This window comes from Lissotriton helveticus, chromosome 3_1 (assembly GCF_964261635.1).
Source record: "Lissotriton helveticus chromosome 3_1, aLisHel1.1, whole genome shotgun sequence".
Classification (NCBI taxonomy): domain Eukaryota; kingdom Metazoa; phylum Chordata; class Amphibia; order Caudata; family Salamandridae; genus Lissotriton; species Lissotriton helveticus.
Window position 1 is genome coordinate 262,639,782 of NC_136061.1, and position 17,846 is coordinate 262,657,627.

At 47.8% G+C, this 17,846-nt stretch overlaps 1 protein-coding gene across 6 annotated transcripts in view; it reads left to right on the plus strand.

Moving 5' to 3' along the window:
- The window catches only part of ACACA (acetyl-CoA carboxylase alpha), a 1,199,721-nt gene that overhangs the window by 1,030,022 nt on the left and 151,853 nt on the right, over positions 1-17,846 (plus strand). For all 6 annotated transcript variants that reach the window (XR_013608606.1, XM_078679777.1, XM_078679779.1 and 3 more), the window contains 2 exons: positions 6,448-6,625; positions 11,100-11,212. Coding sequence is in view for 5 of the 6 variants with exons in the window: in XM_078679777.1 (XP_078535903.1) it covers positions 6,448-6,625; positions 11,100-11,212 (291 nt within the window). In the remaining variant the exon portion in view is untranslated. The remainder of the gene's footprint in view (positions 1-6,447; positions 6,626-11,099; positions 11,213-17,846) is intronic.

Here is a 17,846-nt window from a genome sequence, read left to right on the forward strand (position 1 = left end):
GCGCTTTTTACACGAGCACAAGTTGCATTACACAAGAACACATTTTTGTTAGCAACGGAGATTAAGTGATTTGCCCAGAATCACAACAGGATGTTGAGCCGACGCCTAGACTCGAACCCTGTTTCCCAGTTCCAAAGTCGGCAGCTTTTGCCGTTATGCCACATTCTGACTCAAGTAATAGGGCCTGAAGACAAACACGAACATTATTGATCAAAATATTCTCTGAAAAGTTGAGTTCTGTTATTTACAGCTCTGCGCTATGTCCGGGTTTAAGAACACGGGAGCTGGAAGACAATTGCCTGTTTCAGACCGACGCCCGTAAACATCTTCGTTCATAGAGGGGGCGCGAGCTGAGTGGCGGGAGACTGAAGTGCGAGGAGGATGACGGCATCTAAAGAGAGGAGGAGCGCCATGCATGTGGGTCAGCCAGGGAGGATGAATGAGATAACAAGAATGTGGCGTAATGCCCAGAGCTGCAAGCGAAAAGCTAGAAAGCCAGGTACAAGTTAGAATGTCAGCTCACTATACTGTGACTGTGGGAGAATTAGTTAATGTTCCTGCGGCTTTAAGAAGGCAATGTGTTCTTGTACTATGCAACTAGCTCTCATGTAAAAGTGGTGCCGAAGGGTGTGAAGGATGGGGGTGGGCGGGGAGCGTAGGGGTGGCTCGGGCTCGGGGCCGAAGTAATGACAAAGGGTGTGAAGGATGGGGGTGGGCGGGGAGCGTAGGGACGGCTCAGAGGCCTGAGGCAGAGCGCACCATATGGAGAGGGAGGGGGGTGATTGATGGGCGGGGCAGTGCTGGGGAAGCCTTTGATGTGGCCTGGCGGCCGTGGAAGCCGGGCCTTTGAAGTGAAGCTAAGCTTCACTTCAAAGGTGTCGGAGGAATGCGGGCGGCTGTGCACGCGCTTTTAAGCTCAATGCGCATGCGCATTGAGCTTAAAAGTCACGGGCACTGCAAGGAATCGCCACGATTCCTTGCAAGTTAGATAAAGAGTCGATGAGCCCCTATAGTCTCGCTTGCTCGATGCGCATGCGCATCGACAGGCGAGACCTAAAAATAAATTCATGTATACACAGAGAGGGGCTTTTAGGTCAGTCCTCATATGCCAGTTGTCTGTTTGAGTACCATTCACGTTGCTTCTGTCCATAACAGCATGTGAAATGGGGCAATGGGTCGTCTCACTTCAGCCACTAACTCTCTTTCCCCTGTGAGTGACAACATTTTGTCTGATTGCATGTGCACTCCCGACTGAAAATGGGTGCACGTCAGTCTTTAGTTTTCCATTTGTCTTTTTACTTAGTGTTTTTCAATACTATTTCAAGGTGTCTGCCCACTGCAAGTGTTATTGAGTGGTCTTCTTGGAATGTTATTGAGCAGAGTGCATGGTGGTTGTATTGCTCCAAACATGCCAACACGTTATTTCTCAATGTGGCTGTTATGTTGGAACTTTAAAAGAATGCTACACTATACACAAGTTTCAAGACACCCGTCCTCTGCTAGCTTTAATTGGGTTTTATTGCAAGAATCTGCCCACCGATGAGAAATATTTTTTTTCCTACTTTTATTTGTTTACTTTATCTCGCGCTTGTCCAGCTAGTGCGTGTGTTTTTTTGTGTCTGGGTATGTGGGTGAATGCAAGAATGAGTCAGTAGGCGGATGAATGTGTGTCTGAGTGCAAGAAAGGTTGACAGGATTGATTGTGTGTTCGATGGTTTATTGGTTGCCAAAACAAACCAGTTTCAGACATAAGCCATTCCTATTGGCATTGGCAGCGGTTGTTCTGCCTATTGTAGATCTGCTTTTCTTAAGCTTATTCATATGTTCACTATGCACACAAGCATTTCAAGGCATTTATATTGACGGTTGCAAATACCTTATGCCTAATGAGTATATAGAAAATCTAATTGCTCATAAATAATATAACGTGCTACGCAAACAAATGATGGATGGAATGTCAAAAAAAATCATACATTCACCCCCAGTCAAGTGTCTGGGTTAAATCCATCGTTCTTTTGCTCACTATGCCACCCCAGTTTAGACCCAGCCATATGCAAATCAGTCTTGACCCTGTGCCTCATGGGAACAGTCCAGACCGAACTGCCAAGCCAGGTCCTCTCTGGACCGGAAACAAGCATCCTGGGACCGGTTTCTGGGTATTACCCGTCATCAGCCCGGCTAGCTTGAATCCAGTGGCACAGTAAGCAAAGGACCCACGTCTCGGCATACCCATCCCTACTAGGGTGAAAAGTGCTATGCAAACAAATGATGGACAGAATGTTGAATAAATCATACATTCACCCCAGTCAAGAGATCTGGGTTAAATCCATCGTTCTTTTGCTCACCATGCCACCCCAGTTTAGGCTCAGCCATATGCAAAACAGTCTTGACCCAGTGCCTCATGGGAACAGTCCAGACCGAACTGCCAATCCAGGTCCTCTCTGGACCGAAAACAAGGATCCTGGGACTGGTTTCTGGGTATTACCCTTCATCAGCCAGGCTAGCTTGAAACCAGTGGCACAGTACGCAAGAGACCCATGTCTGGGCATACCCATCCCTCTTAGGGTGAAATGTGCTACGCTAACAAATGATGGACGGAATGTTGAATAAATCATACATTCACCCCCAGTCAAGAGATCTGGGTTAAATCCATTGTTCTTTTGCTCACCATGCCACTCCAGTTTAGACCCAGTCATATTCAAATCCGTCTTGAAACACTCCAGACTGAACTGCCAAATCAGGTCCTATCTGGACCGGAAACCTGCATCCTGGGACCGGTTTCTGGGTATTACCCATCACAGCCAGGCTAGCTTGAATCCAGTGGCACAGTGAGCAAGAGACCCATGTTTGGGCATACCCATCCTACTTAGGGTGAAAGGTGCTACGCAAACAAATGAAGGACGGAATGTTGAATACATCATACATTCACCCCTAGTCAAGAGATCTGGGTTAAATCCATTGTTCTTTTGCTCACAATGCTACCCCAGTTTAGACCCAGCCATATGCAAATCAGTCTTAACCCTGTACCTCATGGGAACAGTCCAGACCGAACTATCAAGCCAGATCCTCTCTGGACCAGAAACAAGCATGGATAGGGCCAAGACTGATTTGCATAAGGCTGGGCCCAAACTGGAATGGCATGGTGAGCAAAAAAACAATAGATTTGGGCCCAGATCTCTGTACTGGGGTGAATGTATGACATTGTTCTGCATTCTGTCCATCAATTGTTCTTTTTCCATAAATAATATAAAGCGCTTATTTTTCGAGTTAATGTTTATACAAATGAAAATGTGTTGCATTAAACAACACACAGCTATAACGAACAGGACGAGCGCTTCTGTCTGCGAATAAAATACAGTGTCCTAGTCTGTATGGCCACTAATGTCTAATTGGGATTTGAATGTTTCATGCGGTCTCTTTATCGAACTTTCATTGACATTTTTTCTTAGAGCTGTTTTCACCCTAGTATTTTTCTTGCTCTTTTATCGTTCATTATATCCTCACGTATTCCAGTTTTGACCCCAGTTGTGAAACTTGGCATGGTCCAATTAGTGCTCACTGATTTCCTAAGGGTGCAGGGTTTTCATATTTTTGGACATCCTGTTTCAGTACATTCAAACTCTTTGTGTGCAGTCCTGCTTTATTCATTTTTAATAAATATTGCGGCACTTCATTCTGTCATTTGTATATCATTTTTCATATCACAGTCAGTACCTTGAGGATAACGATCAGCTGTATTCCAGCATTTGCTTTCAAAATATTCATCTGATGGTTGCTTGTTTGGCACTTACGCAGCTCCTAAGACAGTCTCAAATGTTGAGCAGAAAGAGACTGTTCCTAACAACGAGGGCTCTGGCTGCCCTGAGCACTACCAGCCACTGTCACTAGGAACAGGCCCCAGTGAGAGGCAGGGCTATTAGCTGAGTATGTTGATCCACCACCAAGGTCTATCTGGTCTGTGTCTTGCCAAGACCCTAAGATTGAGATGATACATTATGCAAAGCCTGTGTACAGTGTGTAGAGGCATGGGGATTTTACAGGCTCATATGTGAACTTCATTAGGTGAAGGAATACTTTGGCCTCTTAGAAAGGAAAGTATTAGAGTGCTCATTGTTCCAAGAGATGCTCCTACCTGCAGATTCCTCACCTGTGGAGCATCCCCAGGAGCCAGACTGGGTTTGGAAACTTGTCCATAGCCCGCCCGCGCTGGTAGGGGACACTGGCTCCATTTTGGCAGCAGAAGCAATGCCGTGGTGATGTCATTGGAGCCCGAAAGCAACCACAGGTTTGCTGACATCAGTTCTCATTTTTTACCTCCTTCGACACAGATTAGTAGCTCGTCTCTCCTTCGCTTTTTGCACCGCTACACATTTCTAAACTTTCCCCTAACTACCCTTCCTTAGGTAAAACACTTGATTTGGCACTTTCACACTGCCTTAGACTGAGTATAGCACAACATGGACGTATAATGTTTTGTTAGCAGTAGAACATAAACTGGTTGTACGGTGGCCCACCAGCATACTTAATTGTGATTTATTTAGTCAAAATTCGCTAGGAGCTTAGAGGGGCCAACAAGTGTAGGGAAGAAGAAAGCTTTCTCTTTACCCAGTCCACTATCACATCATCGCTAGCAATCTCCAGCAATGTATGGATTAAGCGATATATTCTGACATCCCTTACCGGATGCCCCCTTTAGGCAATCCCCATAAGCAGTCTAAATCCATGAAATGTTTATCCTGAAACAATGCATGAGGAGTTGACCCCGACACAACAGCTGTGCCTCTCTTCCCCATTCTTACAATCCACCTTATACTTTACTAGCAGCCCGCCCCAGCGTTGCCCGGGGCAGAAGGGGGCTGGGGGCAGCATTTCAGGCTTGCGTGCACTCCCGCCCCGGTCCCCGCCCGCCACGACATTTCCACTCCTCCCCGCGCTTCACTCACCTGCACACATTCCGCCTCCTCCCAGCACTTCACTGAGCCGCACACGTTCTGCCTCCTCCCAGCGCTCCCGCGCTTCACCTACCTCAGCCCGACTTCACCGCTCCTCGTTCCGCCTCCTCCAATCAGCCCGACTTCACCGCTCCTCGTTCCGCCTCCTCCTATTAGAGCGACTTCACCGCTACTCGTTCCGCCTCCTCCCATCAGCCCGACTTCACCGCTCCTCGTTCCGCCTCCTCCCATCAGACCGACTTCACTGCTCCTCGTTCCGCCTCCTCCCATTGCTTCTCTGAGCCGCACACGTTCCGCTCCTCCCGCGCTTCATGTATGTCAGCCCGACTTCACCGCTGCTGTCCGCCGCTCCTCCCCACGCTAGATGATGTCAGCACGCACATCCACGTTGTTAGCGCACACGGCCGGTGCTACTTTTTAGGGACAACTTTTTTTTATTGTTTATTTTTTAAATAACGTTTTTTTAATTTTTTTTATAGCCTATGTCCATCTACAGGACCCCCCCTTTCCAACGCCTTATTGGGTGTTGCGATTGGTGGTGAACTTTTCGAGTTTACCTGGCTCAAAGGACACAGTTCTCTCTTTATAATAGTAGTATAGATTGACCAGTCAGAGATCAACACGTTAAGCTTATTTTTCTTAAGGGCTTGATGTATATGCTGGCGAAAGGGTACTCCATAGTGAGGGATTACCCTTCCCGCCAACATAATGGTCTGCCTGCCAAATTTGAAAGTGGGTGGACCATAGTTTGGTGACGGCGAAAACTACTCAGTCTCCGCCATGGCCAAACGTCCCCAATGGTTCAGTGGAGTAAGGACCGTCGGCCATAGTAGACGATTCCAAATATGATGGGAGGCATTGGTTTTTTTTTCCATTTTCAAAAAGAAAATCCCACTTTGTAACTTTTCCATATGGAGCCATACGTTGCAGTGCATTCACAGGAACTGCCTTGACGGCGGTTCCTGTGAATGCTAGAAACGCCTGTCTGCCTGACTGACATTTCTAAATGTAGCTGTTGGGAACTCTGCCAGGTCAACAGAGTAAAATAATCAGTCGCCCTGGTGGAGGCCGGCCGGACTGCCTAAAATTAACATGGGCCCTAAATGCCTGGCTGGCATAGCTGCTTTGCCATCTTGAAATTTCGATCTGAGTTGTCATGTGACGCAAATCAGTGTAGTGTGCATTCTGCTCTCCAGTCCTGTGCTGTTCAAGTGATAATAGAGAGAAACAAATGGAAGTAATGTTGGGAAGAGTGCCAGTTTGGAAACCTGGTATTTCAGAAACATCTGGATACCAGCCTGTGCCACATCTGCTTCAAAAATGTATTTCTAAATAGGATCATCTATTTTATTACTATGGTTCTGGGATGAAGACTAATTTATTTGCTATTCTGTACAGGTCTGCCAGGGATTAGACATGTAAAATATGGGTATTTGCACACACAGAAATTCGATTTACTGTGTTGTTTTCTCCTGCTTGTGTCATTTTCTGTTAGACATGTACGACCAGGTGCTGAAGTTCGGAGCCTACATAGTGGACGGGTTGCGTGAGTACCGCCAGCCCGTGCTGGTGTACATCCCACCACAGGCGGAGTTGAGAGGCGGCTCATGGGTGGTGATCGACCCCACCATCAACCCGAGGCACATGGAGATGTACGCTGACAGGGAGAGCAGGTATGTTGCCGGGTAGTGTCCGTCTCACTACCCTTGTTTCCAACCATGGACATCCGCAGGCAGCTCCTCTGAAATGTGCTGCATTGGTCTTGCTGCATATTGGGTTATTCCGAGCTGAAGTAACAGCAGCAAGGTGTTTAGCAGTGAACCTTGGGGAATGGGTGGGTGGGGGGGGGGATAACCAGAGGTGATGTGCATGTAAAGTGGGGAAGAACAGATAAGGTCAGGTGGAGGAGAGGCTGTTCATCTGAATTAGGGTGGGTGATTTGACCTGCGATCTGCTGCAAAAGATAGTTAAATGTCAGATGGAGGAAAGCGGCTCCTGCGCCCATGTAATAAACAGCTATGCACTTTGTTGTTGCTATGTTAAACATTGGAGCAGGGTACACCACATCCCGCAGTATAGGTGTAGAAAGATGTTTTCTGTAGAGAGATCAGTCTAGGGATTACTCTGACAGGGTCACAGGAATGATTGTCTCTAATAGGAGGGTAAATGTTGTTTGTGCTGGCTCCAGTCGGCTCTCTAACACAGGATCTTACTCCTACCCCCAAACTTGACCCTTCAGCCTTTGGCCATTCCTTGATCTACCTGACTGAACACCGCCTACAGCTGAGCTCTACTGGTGTAACATCCCCGTTACCCTTAGACCTTACACAAATAACTATTGCTGCACACCTCAGACAGAGACACAACAACCAGTCCCACTCATTCACTCCAACTCACAGCAGAACTGTTCCTTCGGTCTTCAAGTGTCACTGCCCTCTCCGCTCCCAGAGGCCCGGACCTCAACACTGGATACCCTGCAATGCACAAGCTCAAAGCAGCATTACAAGCACTCATCTGCATGCGGAAAGACACCTGCATCTTCTACTCTTGAAGATCTCACCAATCACAAGCTGGCTATCACTCCTTGTTCTTCTGCACTTTGCATATTTCCAGGACCACCTCACATAGCAACACTTTACCAACATGATGACCACAGGAACGTCCCCTTGGTCTACTCCTTGCGAACAACCAGCCCTGGCTCACCACTTTCAGTGTCCGACATTTCACTCTAGTTCTCCAGATCTCTTCAAACCAGTCGATACGGATACCAGTTCTTTTCTCCTCCCCACCAAGCCTGCAGAACTAGGTCAGCTGCCAACTTGGCCTGCGCAACCTCAGACGCTTTCAATCCCCGGTGCTCCACACATTGATGGTTTTCTCCAGTTTTTCTTCTTATATATTTAATCACTTTGTCCTATACGCGTTGTATCCCCATCCCTCAAAACTGCTGTGCTTCTGCCACTGCTAAATAACCCCGAGGCGGTGCCCTCCTCCTCAATGCTGTCCCATCTCTACTTCCCATTTTTTCTATCAACCTCAGGCATTTTGTGTTCACCTCCCTCACATCCTCTCATTCAGAACAAAATCTAATTTTCTCTTCATTCCAGTTTCTTGCCTTTTTCACGTTTGCAATTTTATCACTATGACTGACTTGCTTATCCTCAGTTGACATTTTTCTGGACTCACGCCATTGTTTTGACCCCTCTTGTTCACTGTCACACCATTGTCAACACTTGACACCCTTGGCTTCTCTGGTTCATCAGGCAATTGATTCGACTTAAACCTGTCAGACTGTTCATACTCTGTACTCTTGTTCTCATCTTACTAGCAAGAATGTAGTACCCTAAGGCTCAGTTACGATCCCTGGGTCCATAGTATGCTAAAGGTGCATTTTCATTGTTTGGGCCCAGCGCACCGTATGAAAGGTGCGCCCGGCGCAAACAATGAAAATGCGCCCTATTACCATGACTGTGCTGCCCCCAAGGCAGCCTTGAACTCGCGCTGCCCTGGGGGCGGTGCATTCCTGTGAAAAATGGAGTGGCTGCTTTAAAGCCGCTCCGTGTTTTCACTGTGCAGGTGGCCCCTGCCTGAACTTTGAAGGGGGATTAGAGATCCCCTTGCAGGTAGGTGCAGTGAGTGACTGCACCCGCCTGCAAGGGGATGACTGAGGGGTCCATAGAACCAATGGTGTAGCAAGGGAGAACAGGGTGGGCTGTCTGCCCTGGGCAGCACGAGTTTTGGGGCAGTGCCTTCCCCTTTTCTTACATGCGGCTGCCGCGGGGTGGCAAACGCAGGGACTGCCACAGGCGGCCAAAGGTCTAGCTACGCCACTGCATAGGACCTTCATTCCCTCTTCAAGAGGGCTGCTCTCAGGGGGCGCTTTGAAATGCAACACCTTTTAAATGGCGCACTGTCAGTGCATCTCCTGAGCACTTCTTTGCCTCTGCACCAGTGTCTGTAATACGGCGCGGGCGCAGAGGCAAAGGGATTACCTCATTTGTATGGGGCACGCCCCCATGCAACTCAAGTGTCTGCTGGCCCTTCTGTAATACCAAAGAGCCCGGGGGCGCTCAAAGTGGTTGCAAACGCACGTTGGGCCCCCGGGGCACTCTCTGTAATATAGCTCCTTCTTCTGTCACTTATAACCATAATAATAGTAATAATATTTATATAGCACTTAATACCACACATCTGCCAGTTCTATGCGCTGTAAATAGCGATCATCCATTTAAATGATACTCTGTTTACTAACCTCATAATCAAGGAAGGCTTGCTAAGGTTCATACTTGTGTCCTGCTGATTACCAATGAGTATTCTGCTCATTAAACCATACTGTTGGCTTAAAATTCAACATCTCCTATCACCAATGTGCCGCCGACACTCCAGTATTCTTTCCTATCCACCCTTCGTCGTCATTCTGTTGGATGACATCTGTAGGTTAAGACCAACATACGATTCACTAATGTTGATGAGGAATGCTAGACTCCTTCAAGACTGACCACACCCTCTCGGATTCCAGACACTAACCTCCCTCCTGAGAGTAGTTTTAAACCTCTCGTATGCATTTGTAAACCAACCACTCCACAGCAGCAAGATACAAGGTGCTGAGTAGAAGAGCTTCTCTCCAATGGCAGCCTAAAACTGTTATAAATGACAAGTAGCAGGGGAGGGTTGTAACAGGTGACCAAATACTATTGCCACCGAGCGACAGGGTAGAGACAGGAAGAGTTAGGACACAGACAGGGGTTAGCGTAAAGGTGAGATGGGTCTGCCTGTCATGATGGCAGATGGAACATTGAAAGGTGATCGAGGGAAAAGTGACAAGGTACAGAAAGGGAAACTAAACCAAGCACCTTGACATGGGCAGATAAGGGATGGGACAAGAACAGAGGGCGGGAGGATGAGAGAAATGACAGGGCACCAACCAGAAAAGGAACATCAAGTCGCTATGAGCTGTAGGGCTGGAAACCGGTCACCAGAATGGGGAGGTGGAGAAACAAGCCACAAATGAGAGGTGAGTAAAAGGTGTGACGCAGATGAGTGTAACCTTGTAAGGACTGACCATTATGATTCGGATGGAGCAGTTGACACACTAGCGAAAGAGGGCAGATAGAACCAAGCCCACTGTAGCACTGGGGTAGGGGTTGGACACAGAGGATGTACTATAGGCACTGCAATAAACTGCGCTGACACAAGTGGTTGGGCTGTTGGGGGGGGGGGGGAGCTGCAGGGGCATGAGCACCAGTGTTGGAGCTAAGGTAAAAAACAGGACTTTACACAAACATAGAAGTAAAATTACAAGTGTGCATTGACTGACGGGCATAGATTGACTTACCTGACAACGCTAACGAACACACAAAATACAGAAAGTGAGACACTAAGTATTATACAGTATTATTTTTGTGAATGAAATTACTTTCTGATCAGGGTTGCTAACCAATCCTGCACTGAAACAGAAGTGGTAAGCATCCTTATCCTGGGTTAAAGACCTTCTCTTTAAACCGGGACATGTGCAAACGTTACTGGAAATTGCAAAGACATTCTGAAAACCCAGGAAAGTACCAGTGACTTTGGGATGCCTGATCACCCTAACATGGGAGGACAAGAGATCCTGGGATAGTGCAAAAGCCTTTGGATAATGCAATCAGTGATAGGGAAAAGTACAGAGACATAAGTGCTGGGAAAGGGGGAATAGATAGTGGCACAAAGTCTGGGATCCACAGGGGTGAGTTTGCTTAAAACAGCACTAGTCTATAGTGTGCTCCTGCACATCATAACAAGAACCTTAACCAGCCTGAGAACAGCATGATGATCACATCATGTGCTGGCTGCTGCATAAATTGGCATGTAAACCAACAATGATAAATGGTGACATTAGAGAACAGCTGCAAGTTGCCAATCAGAGTATGTTTTCCCCAAGAGAAGAAAATGTTAATTTGTATAAAACAAGATCAGTGAGGCATGCTCTTACAAATGTGTACTGCAACCCAGTGCTCTGCAGTGTAAGCACTTTTGTACAGAGATGTGATTCAACTTCCTGCTCTATGCCCCACTGTGTACCAATGCAATAGTTTAAACTTGGCCGCGGTGCTACAACAAAATGTAAAAACTAAAAAGTAAATACTGTTCTTCTTCTCTTGTCTTTAGGGGTGGCGTCCTGGAAGCAGAAGGCACAGTGGAGATCAAATTCCGAAGAAAAGATTTGGTGAAAACTATGCGGCGGGTGGATCCTGTCTACATCCACTTGGCAGAGCGATTGGGTATGAGCCTTCTGTACTGCTGTAAAAACACACAAGATGATGGACGGAATGTTGCACAATGGCAAAACATTCACCCCCCAGTCACAGATCTGGGTTTAATCCATCATTATTTTGCTCACCAAGCCACCCCAGTTCAGACATGGCCATATGCAAATCAGTCTTGACCCTGTGCCTCATGGGAACAGTCCAGCCCGAACTGCCAAGCCTTGTCTTTCCTGGACCGGAATCAAGCATCCTAGGACTGGTTTCTGGCTATCAGCCGTCTTCAGCCAGGATAGCTTGACTCCAGTGGCTTAGTGAGCAAGGGACCCACGTCTGGGCATACCCTTCCCACATAGGGTGAACAGCAAAACACACAAGATGATGGACGGAATGTTGCACAATGGCAAAACATTCACCCCCAGTCACAGTTCTGGGTTTAATCCATCGTTATTTTGCTCACCAAGCCACCCCAATTCAGACATGAGCTGAAGAGGGCTGAAAGCCCGAAACCGGTCCTAGGATGCTTGTTTCCAGTCCAGGGAGGACCTGGCTTGGCAGTTCGGGCTGGACTGTTCCCATGGGGCACAGGGTCAAGACTTGCATATGGCTGGGTTCAAACTGGAATGGCATGGTGAGCAAAAAAAACTATGGATTTAGGCCCAGATCCGTGTATTGGGGTGAATGTATGACATTGTTCTGCATTCTGTCCATCGCCTGTTGTTTTTGCATTTGTCACCCGAGTGGGACGGGTATGCTCAGACGTCCCATGCTCTCCATGCCACTGGAATCAAGCTATCCTGGCTGAAGAGGGCTGAAAGCCCGAAACTGGTCCTAGAATGCTTGTTTCCAGTCCAGGGAGGACCTGGCTTGGCAGTTCGGGCTGGACTGTTCCCATGGGGCACAGGGTCAAGACTGATTTGCATATGGCTGGGTTCAAACTGGAATGGCATGGTGAGCAAAAAAAACTATGGATTTAGGCCCAGATCCGTGTATTGGGGTGAATGTATGACATTGTTCTGCATTCTGTCCATCGCCTGTTGTTTTTGCATTTGTCACCCGAGTGGGACGGGTATGCTCAGACGTCCCATGCTCTCCATGCCACTGGAATCAAGCTATCCTGGCTGAAGAGGGCTGAAAGCCCGAAACTGGTCCTAGAATGCTTGTTTCCAGTCCAGGGAGGACCTGGCTTGGCAGTTCGGGCTGGACTGTTCCCATGGGGCACAGGGTCAAGACTGATTTGCATATGGCTGGGTTCAAACTGGAATGGCATGGTGAGCAAAAAAACGATGGATTTAGGCCCAGATCTCTGTACTGGGGTGAATGTATGACATTGTTCTGCATTCTGTCCATCACCTGTTGTTTTTGCTTCTGTACTGCTGTCAGCATTTTTATTTCATTTTCGAGAATGTGGGCTTAGATTCAGCCTCTGGTGCAGTAGCTGCCACGTTGCACTGCAGGGGGCACAAAGCCATGTATTGTGCATGGAATGAACAGTGTTGAGCCTCCTGCACTGATTTTTAGGTTGAGCATGTGCTGCTCTGAAAGGCATGCTGTATTAGAGTATGGACGTGAGGCCCAGCCCACTCTCTGCCCATATTTTTCATCGACTTGTGTCATTGTCCTTTGTAAATACTGGCTTCTGATTCGTTAATAGGCTGGCTAGTCCCTTCTTAGTACCACCTTGTCTTCTTTTGTAACCTCCCATATTAGGACTGGCCCTTTTACTTCTTTTGTCACACAGTATGTCTTATTTAGTGAGTAAGCACTATTTTCTTTAACAAGTTTCTCCTACTGCAGGCACGACATGCTTTCCTGCAACATCCAGCGCGTCATGCGTGCTTTCACTTTCCAAGCAGCCTCGGACAGTGGCAGCCGCTTCTTTGAAATGAAATAGGCATCACATTTACAAGAGTTTGAGCTATTGGCATTGTAAATGAAAATGCCTTTTATTTAGGTGTTAATTATCAAAACAGAATTTTAATCAAAAGGAGACTAGCTCGTGATTTAATAAAAAAGACTCAAGTATGTTTTGTCACGGGATGGGAACACCTGGTGAGTGTGTTCAGAAAGCCCTCACCCACCAACCTAGTTGGTAGCATGCTTCATCATATATATATATAACCCAGGGGATAAGGACTAGCTTTCTGGTCCTCTCTCTCTCTCTTGATTACACAATTATCAAAACAGATACATGAAAAGCATTGTCATTTACAATGCCAATAGCTTAAACTCTCGCAAATGTGAGACCTATTGCATTGCAAATGCTTGTTAGTCAGGGCAGGGGAAATGCAGTGTCAAGTCTCCGCTCCACTTTGCCAGGCACGAGGGGAAACAGTGTCAGACTGCCTGGCCTCTCTGCCAGGAAGGAATAAGCAACACCGACATGGTCATTTGGGCTATGGTGGTGAGTTCGGCAGATGGCATGTCAGGCAGATGGGAAATCTTTTTACCACTGAACGCACTAAACTTTGCCTAGTGGGCACAATGTTTGTTGCTGAACTCTGCAAAGTTTTTTTTGTTTTCTGAAAACCTACTCTCAAGCAGGAATTTGTATTTTAAGAACACAAAAAAGCAATGGCCTGTTGTGAATTTTCAGTCCAGAGTGATTAGAAGGGTGGTACCGGACAGTAAGATAGCAGTCTGTAGGAGGTGGAGGGGCTTCTCGCAAGAACTTTTTATCAAGGCCCTGGGGAAGGGCGGCCCGCCTGGGGACAGGGATGCGGAATCAGCATGTAAAAATTTAGACTGCCCCATCACGGAGGCTCTATACTGCACGGCCCCATGGGCCAAGAAAAAACAGTTTCGCACCCAGAAATCTGCCCCATGGTACTCAGAGAATTTAAGAGCAGCCAAAGCTGGTTGTAAACGGCGGCAAAGGATGTGGAGGGCAGATTATTCAGAGCAGGGGAAGGAGCTTTACAGAAAGGAACTTAGAAGTTATCACATACTGATTAGGAAAGCTAAGGCGGACCATCTGCTAGAGAGAATTGACTCAGCCGGTAGCTCCACCCGGGAACTCTTTAAGGTTTACAAAGAGCTGACCACCACCACCTGCTTAGCAGCACCAGTTGAGGGCTCAGAGGGACTCTGCAACCAGATAGCTGAGTTCTTCTCCGAAAAGGTGGAAAAAATCTATTCCGCCTTTCCAGAAGGGGCTAGGAGGGGTGAGGCAGGAATGGAAGGGGGTGAACCGGTGGTGGAAGGAGAGGGGCTGAAGGAATTCTTGATACCCGCCCAGGAACAACTGATTAAAATCTGTAGCAGGATCAAGTCCGGCTCCCCTAAGGATCCGGCTCCCCCTATAAGATTAAAGGGGAGCTTGGACTGCCTTGAGCCTTTTATAAGGCACTTAGTGACGACCTCTGTTGACACATGTTGTGTCCCTGACTGTTGGAAGGAAGCTGTGGTTCTGCCACTCCCGAAGAAACCAAACTTGGGGCTAGAGCGCTTAGACAACCTGCGCCATATCTCGCTTTTACCTTACTTTGCGAAGGTGGCGGAAAAAGTGGTCAATGTCAATTAACTACCTACATTGAGGTACAAGAGCTTTTGCACGCGACCCAGTCCGGCTTTCGTGCCAGACACTCGACTGAATCGGCTCTGCTCTTTGCCACGGAGTCCATCCGACAACTGGTGGATGCAGGTCAAACGGCGGCCTTAATCTTGCTTGATTTGAGTGCCGCCTTTGACACTGTAGCCCACCACACCTTGGTGCAATGCTTGCGGAGAGGCGAGGTGTCGGGCAGGGCCTTGGGTTGGTTAAAATCTTTTCTGTCAGGGCGTTGCTTCCAGGTGAGACATGGTGAATATTACTCCCGGGTCATCAAGCTGAGCCAAGGAGTGCCGCAGGGATCGACCCTGAGCCCTACCCTGTTTAATATTTATGTTGCCCATGTGGCAAAGATTTCAGAGAAGTTTGGGGTCAGTGTCGTATCCTATGCGGACGATACGCAGCTGGTGGTCGCCCTAACCCAGATGCCGGAGTCTGCCGCCCTCAGCTTCAAAACATGTATGCAAGAACTTGCTGTCTGGATGGCAGATAATTGCCTGAGGCTGAACGGCGACAAGACGGAGGTTCTGGTGGTGGGGTGGGCGCCGACTGTGTGGTCCTCGGCATGGTGGCCTCAGGAACTGGGGGCGACACCCATACCATGTGCACGGGCAAAAACCCTAGGAGTATGGTTAGATCCTGGCCTGTCTTTTGACTATCAAACCAGGCGGGTGGCAGGCTCGTGCTCTAGAATTCTGAAGGTCTCTCCTACGAGAGAGCTTAGAGGGACGACCGGTGCACCGACGGAGAGTGCGGTGCATCCACTACCTGAGCTCGTGCCAGGTGAGGTGGAGCTGTTCCTTCCCATCACGTGGGATGAGAAGATGATTACACATACACTTTCAGGTGATATGGTTTACGTTATTTAATTTAGCAGTAGCACTAATGGTCCTGAGGAAGCAGCAGGGGATCTCTAGACCCCATTTGTCTGCAGAAACATGTCAACCTTACATCCTTTTTTAGTGGACATTTGTTATACCACTAATTTGCACTGTTTTTATTGATTTAGGAGTGTGAGGGTGTTATTAAAATTGTTTTCCCGATCACGACCTAATTTTAGAGCCTTCTTCTCTTTCTTTTCACAAACTCACATTTTTCTAAGCACTGCTATTCAGTTCACCACTAGAAACGCCATTCTTTTCACATCAGCATCAACACTGGGTTTTTCCTGCGCATGGTGTATTTACCCGCCAGCACAGGTTTTTTTACCCCTGATTGTGATTTATATATGCATAAGAGATCCCAGATGATGAAGGGCGGTCTCGATGGTGGACTGATGGGAACTCGTTTTAGTTAAAACTACTCCCTTTCTTCCTGTATATTTAGGTACATTGTCCATGTTGGACTCTCTGTTAATTCTAGGTTGGTGTCGGTCCTGCGTAAAACCTTGGATCTTTTGCCCGTGACAGCTAGAAAGACACTGGTGCATGCGCTGGTAACATCGCGCCTGGATTACGGTAACATCTTGTATCTAGGGGCACCTGCGAGATGCGTGCAGCGCCTACAGGGAGTGCAGAATGCGGCCGCCCGTCTCATTCTGAGACGCCCAAAAAGATCATCTGCTAGAGCAGCTCGGGCGGCGCGTCACTGGCTCCCAATTAAAGAAAGAGCTGCTTTTAAAGCGCTGTGCGTTTGCCATCGAATCCTGCAGGGTCGGGCCCCGGCGTACCTAGCAGGACTTGTGTCCCCATATATTCCATCACGTCAGCTGAGATCGGGGGGGGGTAGGTTTGGTTTGTGTACCAGCAATAAAAAGGGCCAGGATGGGTGGCCAGTCGTTCAGACTGTTGGCAGCCAAACAGTGGAATGCCCTCCCGGTGGAGCTCCGGATGGAGAGCCAAGAGTGGTGCTTCAGGAAAAAATTTAAAACACTTCTTTTTGCTTAGGTTGTATTAGTTTCGGTCTGGGCTGAGGTCACTGGCTGATCTTACTGCAGCGCGGGGACACACTGGCATTAGTGTAACCATAGCGCTTTATAAATGGACATATTATTATTATTTAAATTCTCCAGTATTAGGGGTGTCTTTCATAGATTCACATGCCTGAATCATGCCCCGTCGTCGGAGCGGGAGTCCCACAGTGCATAAAAAAGCAATAATATGCCATAATAACATAGGAAAAAAACAGTAATTCCAAACCAGGAAGTAAAGTAGCCTAATCTACAGGAGAAAAAACTTCCAAACTCATGACTATCCTAGTCATTTTGTATAGCCCAAACTGCAGCCAATCAGGCAACAGCACCCACCGGAAGGTTCTCCCCAGAGGCTCAGGCTCTCAGATTTTCTACCGCACGTCGTGTGAAGGGAGTCTCCCTGAGCTCTGCTCAGTACTTCTCTATTTTCCTTCTGAAATCTAGTTTTGAAGATGACTTCTTCCAAGAAATCTTTATTCAGGCCTTGTGACTCTTGTGGTAAACTCCGGCTGTTTAAAGAAGATCCCCACAAGAAGGGCATCTACTGCCTGTATCCTGAACATTAAGTGAAGGACTGCAAGATCTGTAGGACCTTCCCTCAGAAGACCCTCAGGGACAGAGAGGACCGCCTGCTTTTGTGGCTACAAAAGTTCAAGGATACTGATTATCCTGCTTCTGAGGTAGGCTGTATTGCCTCTGGGTCTACTTCAGGCTCTAGGAAGAGAGCAGCTGAGGAGGTATTATCTTCTGGGGCAAAGGTTGTAAGGAAGGAACAACCTACTAAGGGGTCTGAGAGGCCTTCCACATCTAAGGCTACTCCCCCTGTTAAGGAGAAAAGTGGTTCCTCTACGCCCTCAAGAAGGTCTACCAAGAAATTGCCTCAAACATCTTCTGGGAAGACTTTACCTCAGAAACAGACCCTGTTGTCGACGATTGCATCGTCGACTCCTTCGTCGACGAAGATCTCCGTCGACGCTACGTCCACGTCTACGGTAACCTTTTCTTCTCCTAAGCCTGAGATGATTATGTCAACAGCGTCTTCGTCGCCGACGATGGTCTATGTTTCTATTAGACCTATCTCGTCGACGGCAGAATCTTCTTCTTCGTCTGCCATCGTCGGCGCCTTGTCGACGACCAAGCTAAAGAAGCTTCCGTCGGCGAAGACACTATCGTCGACGGAGACAACGCCG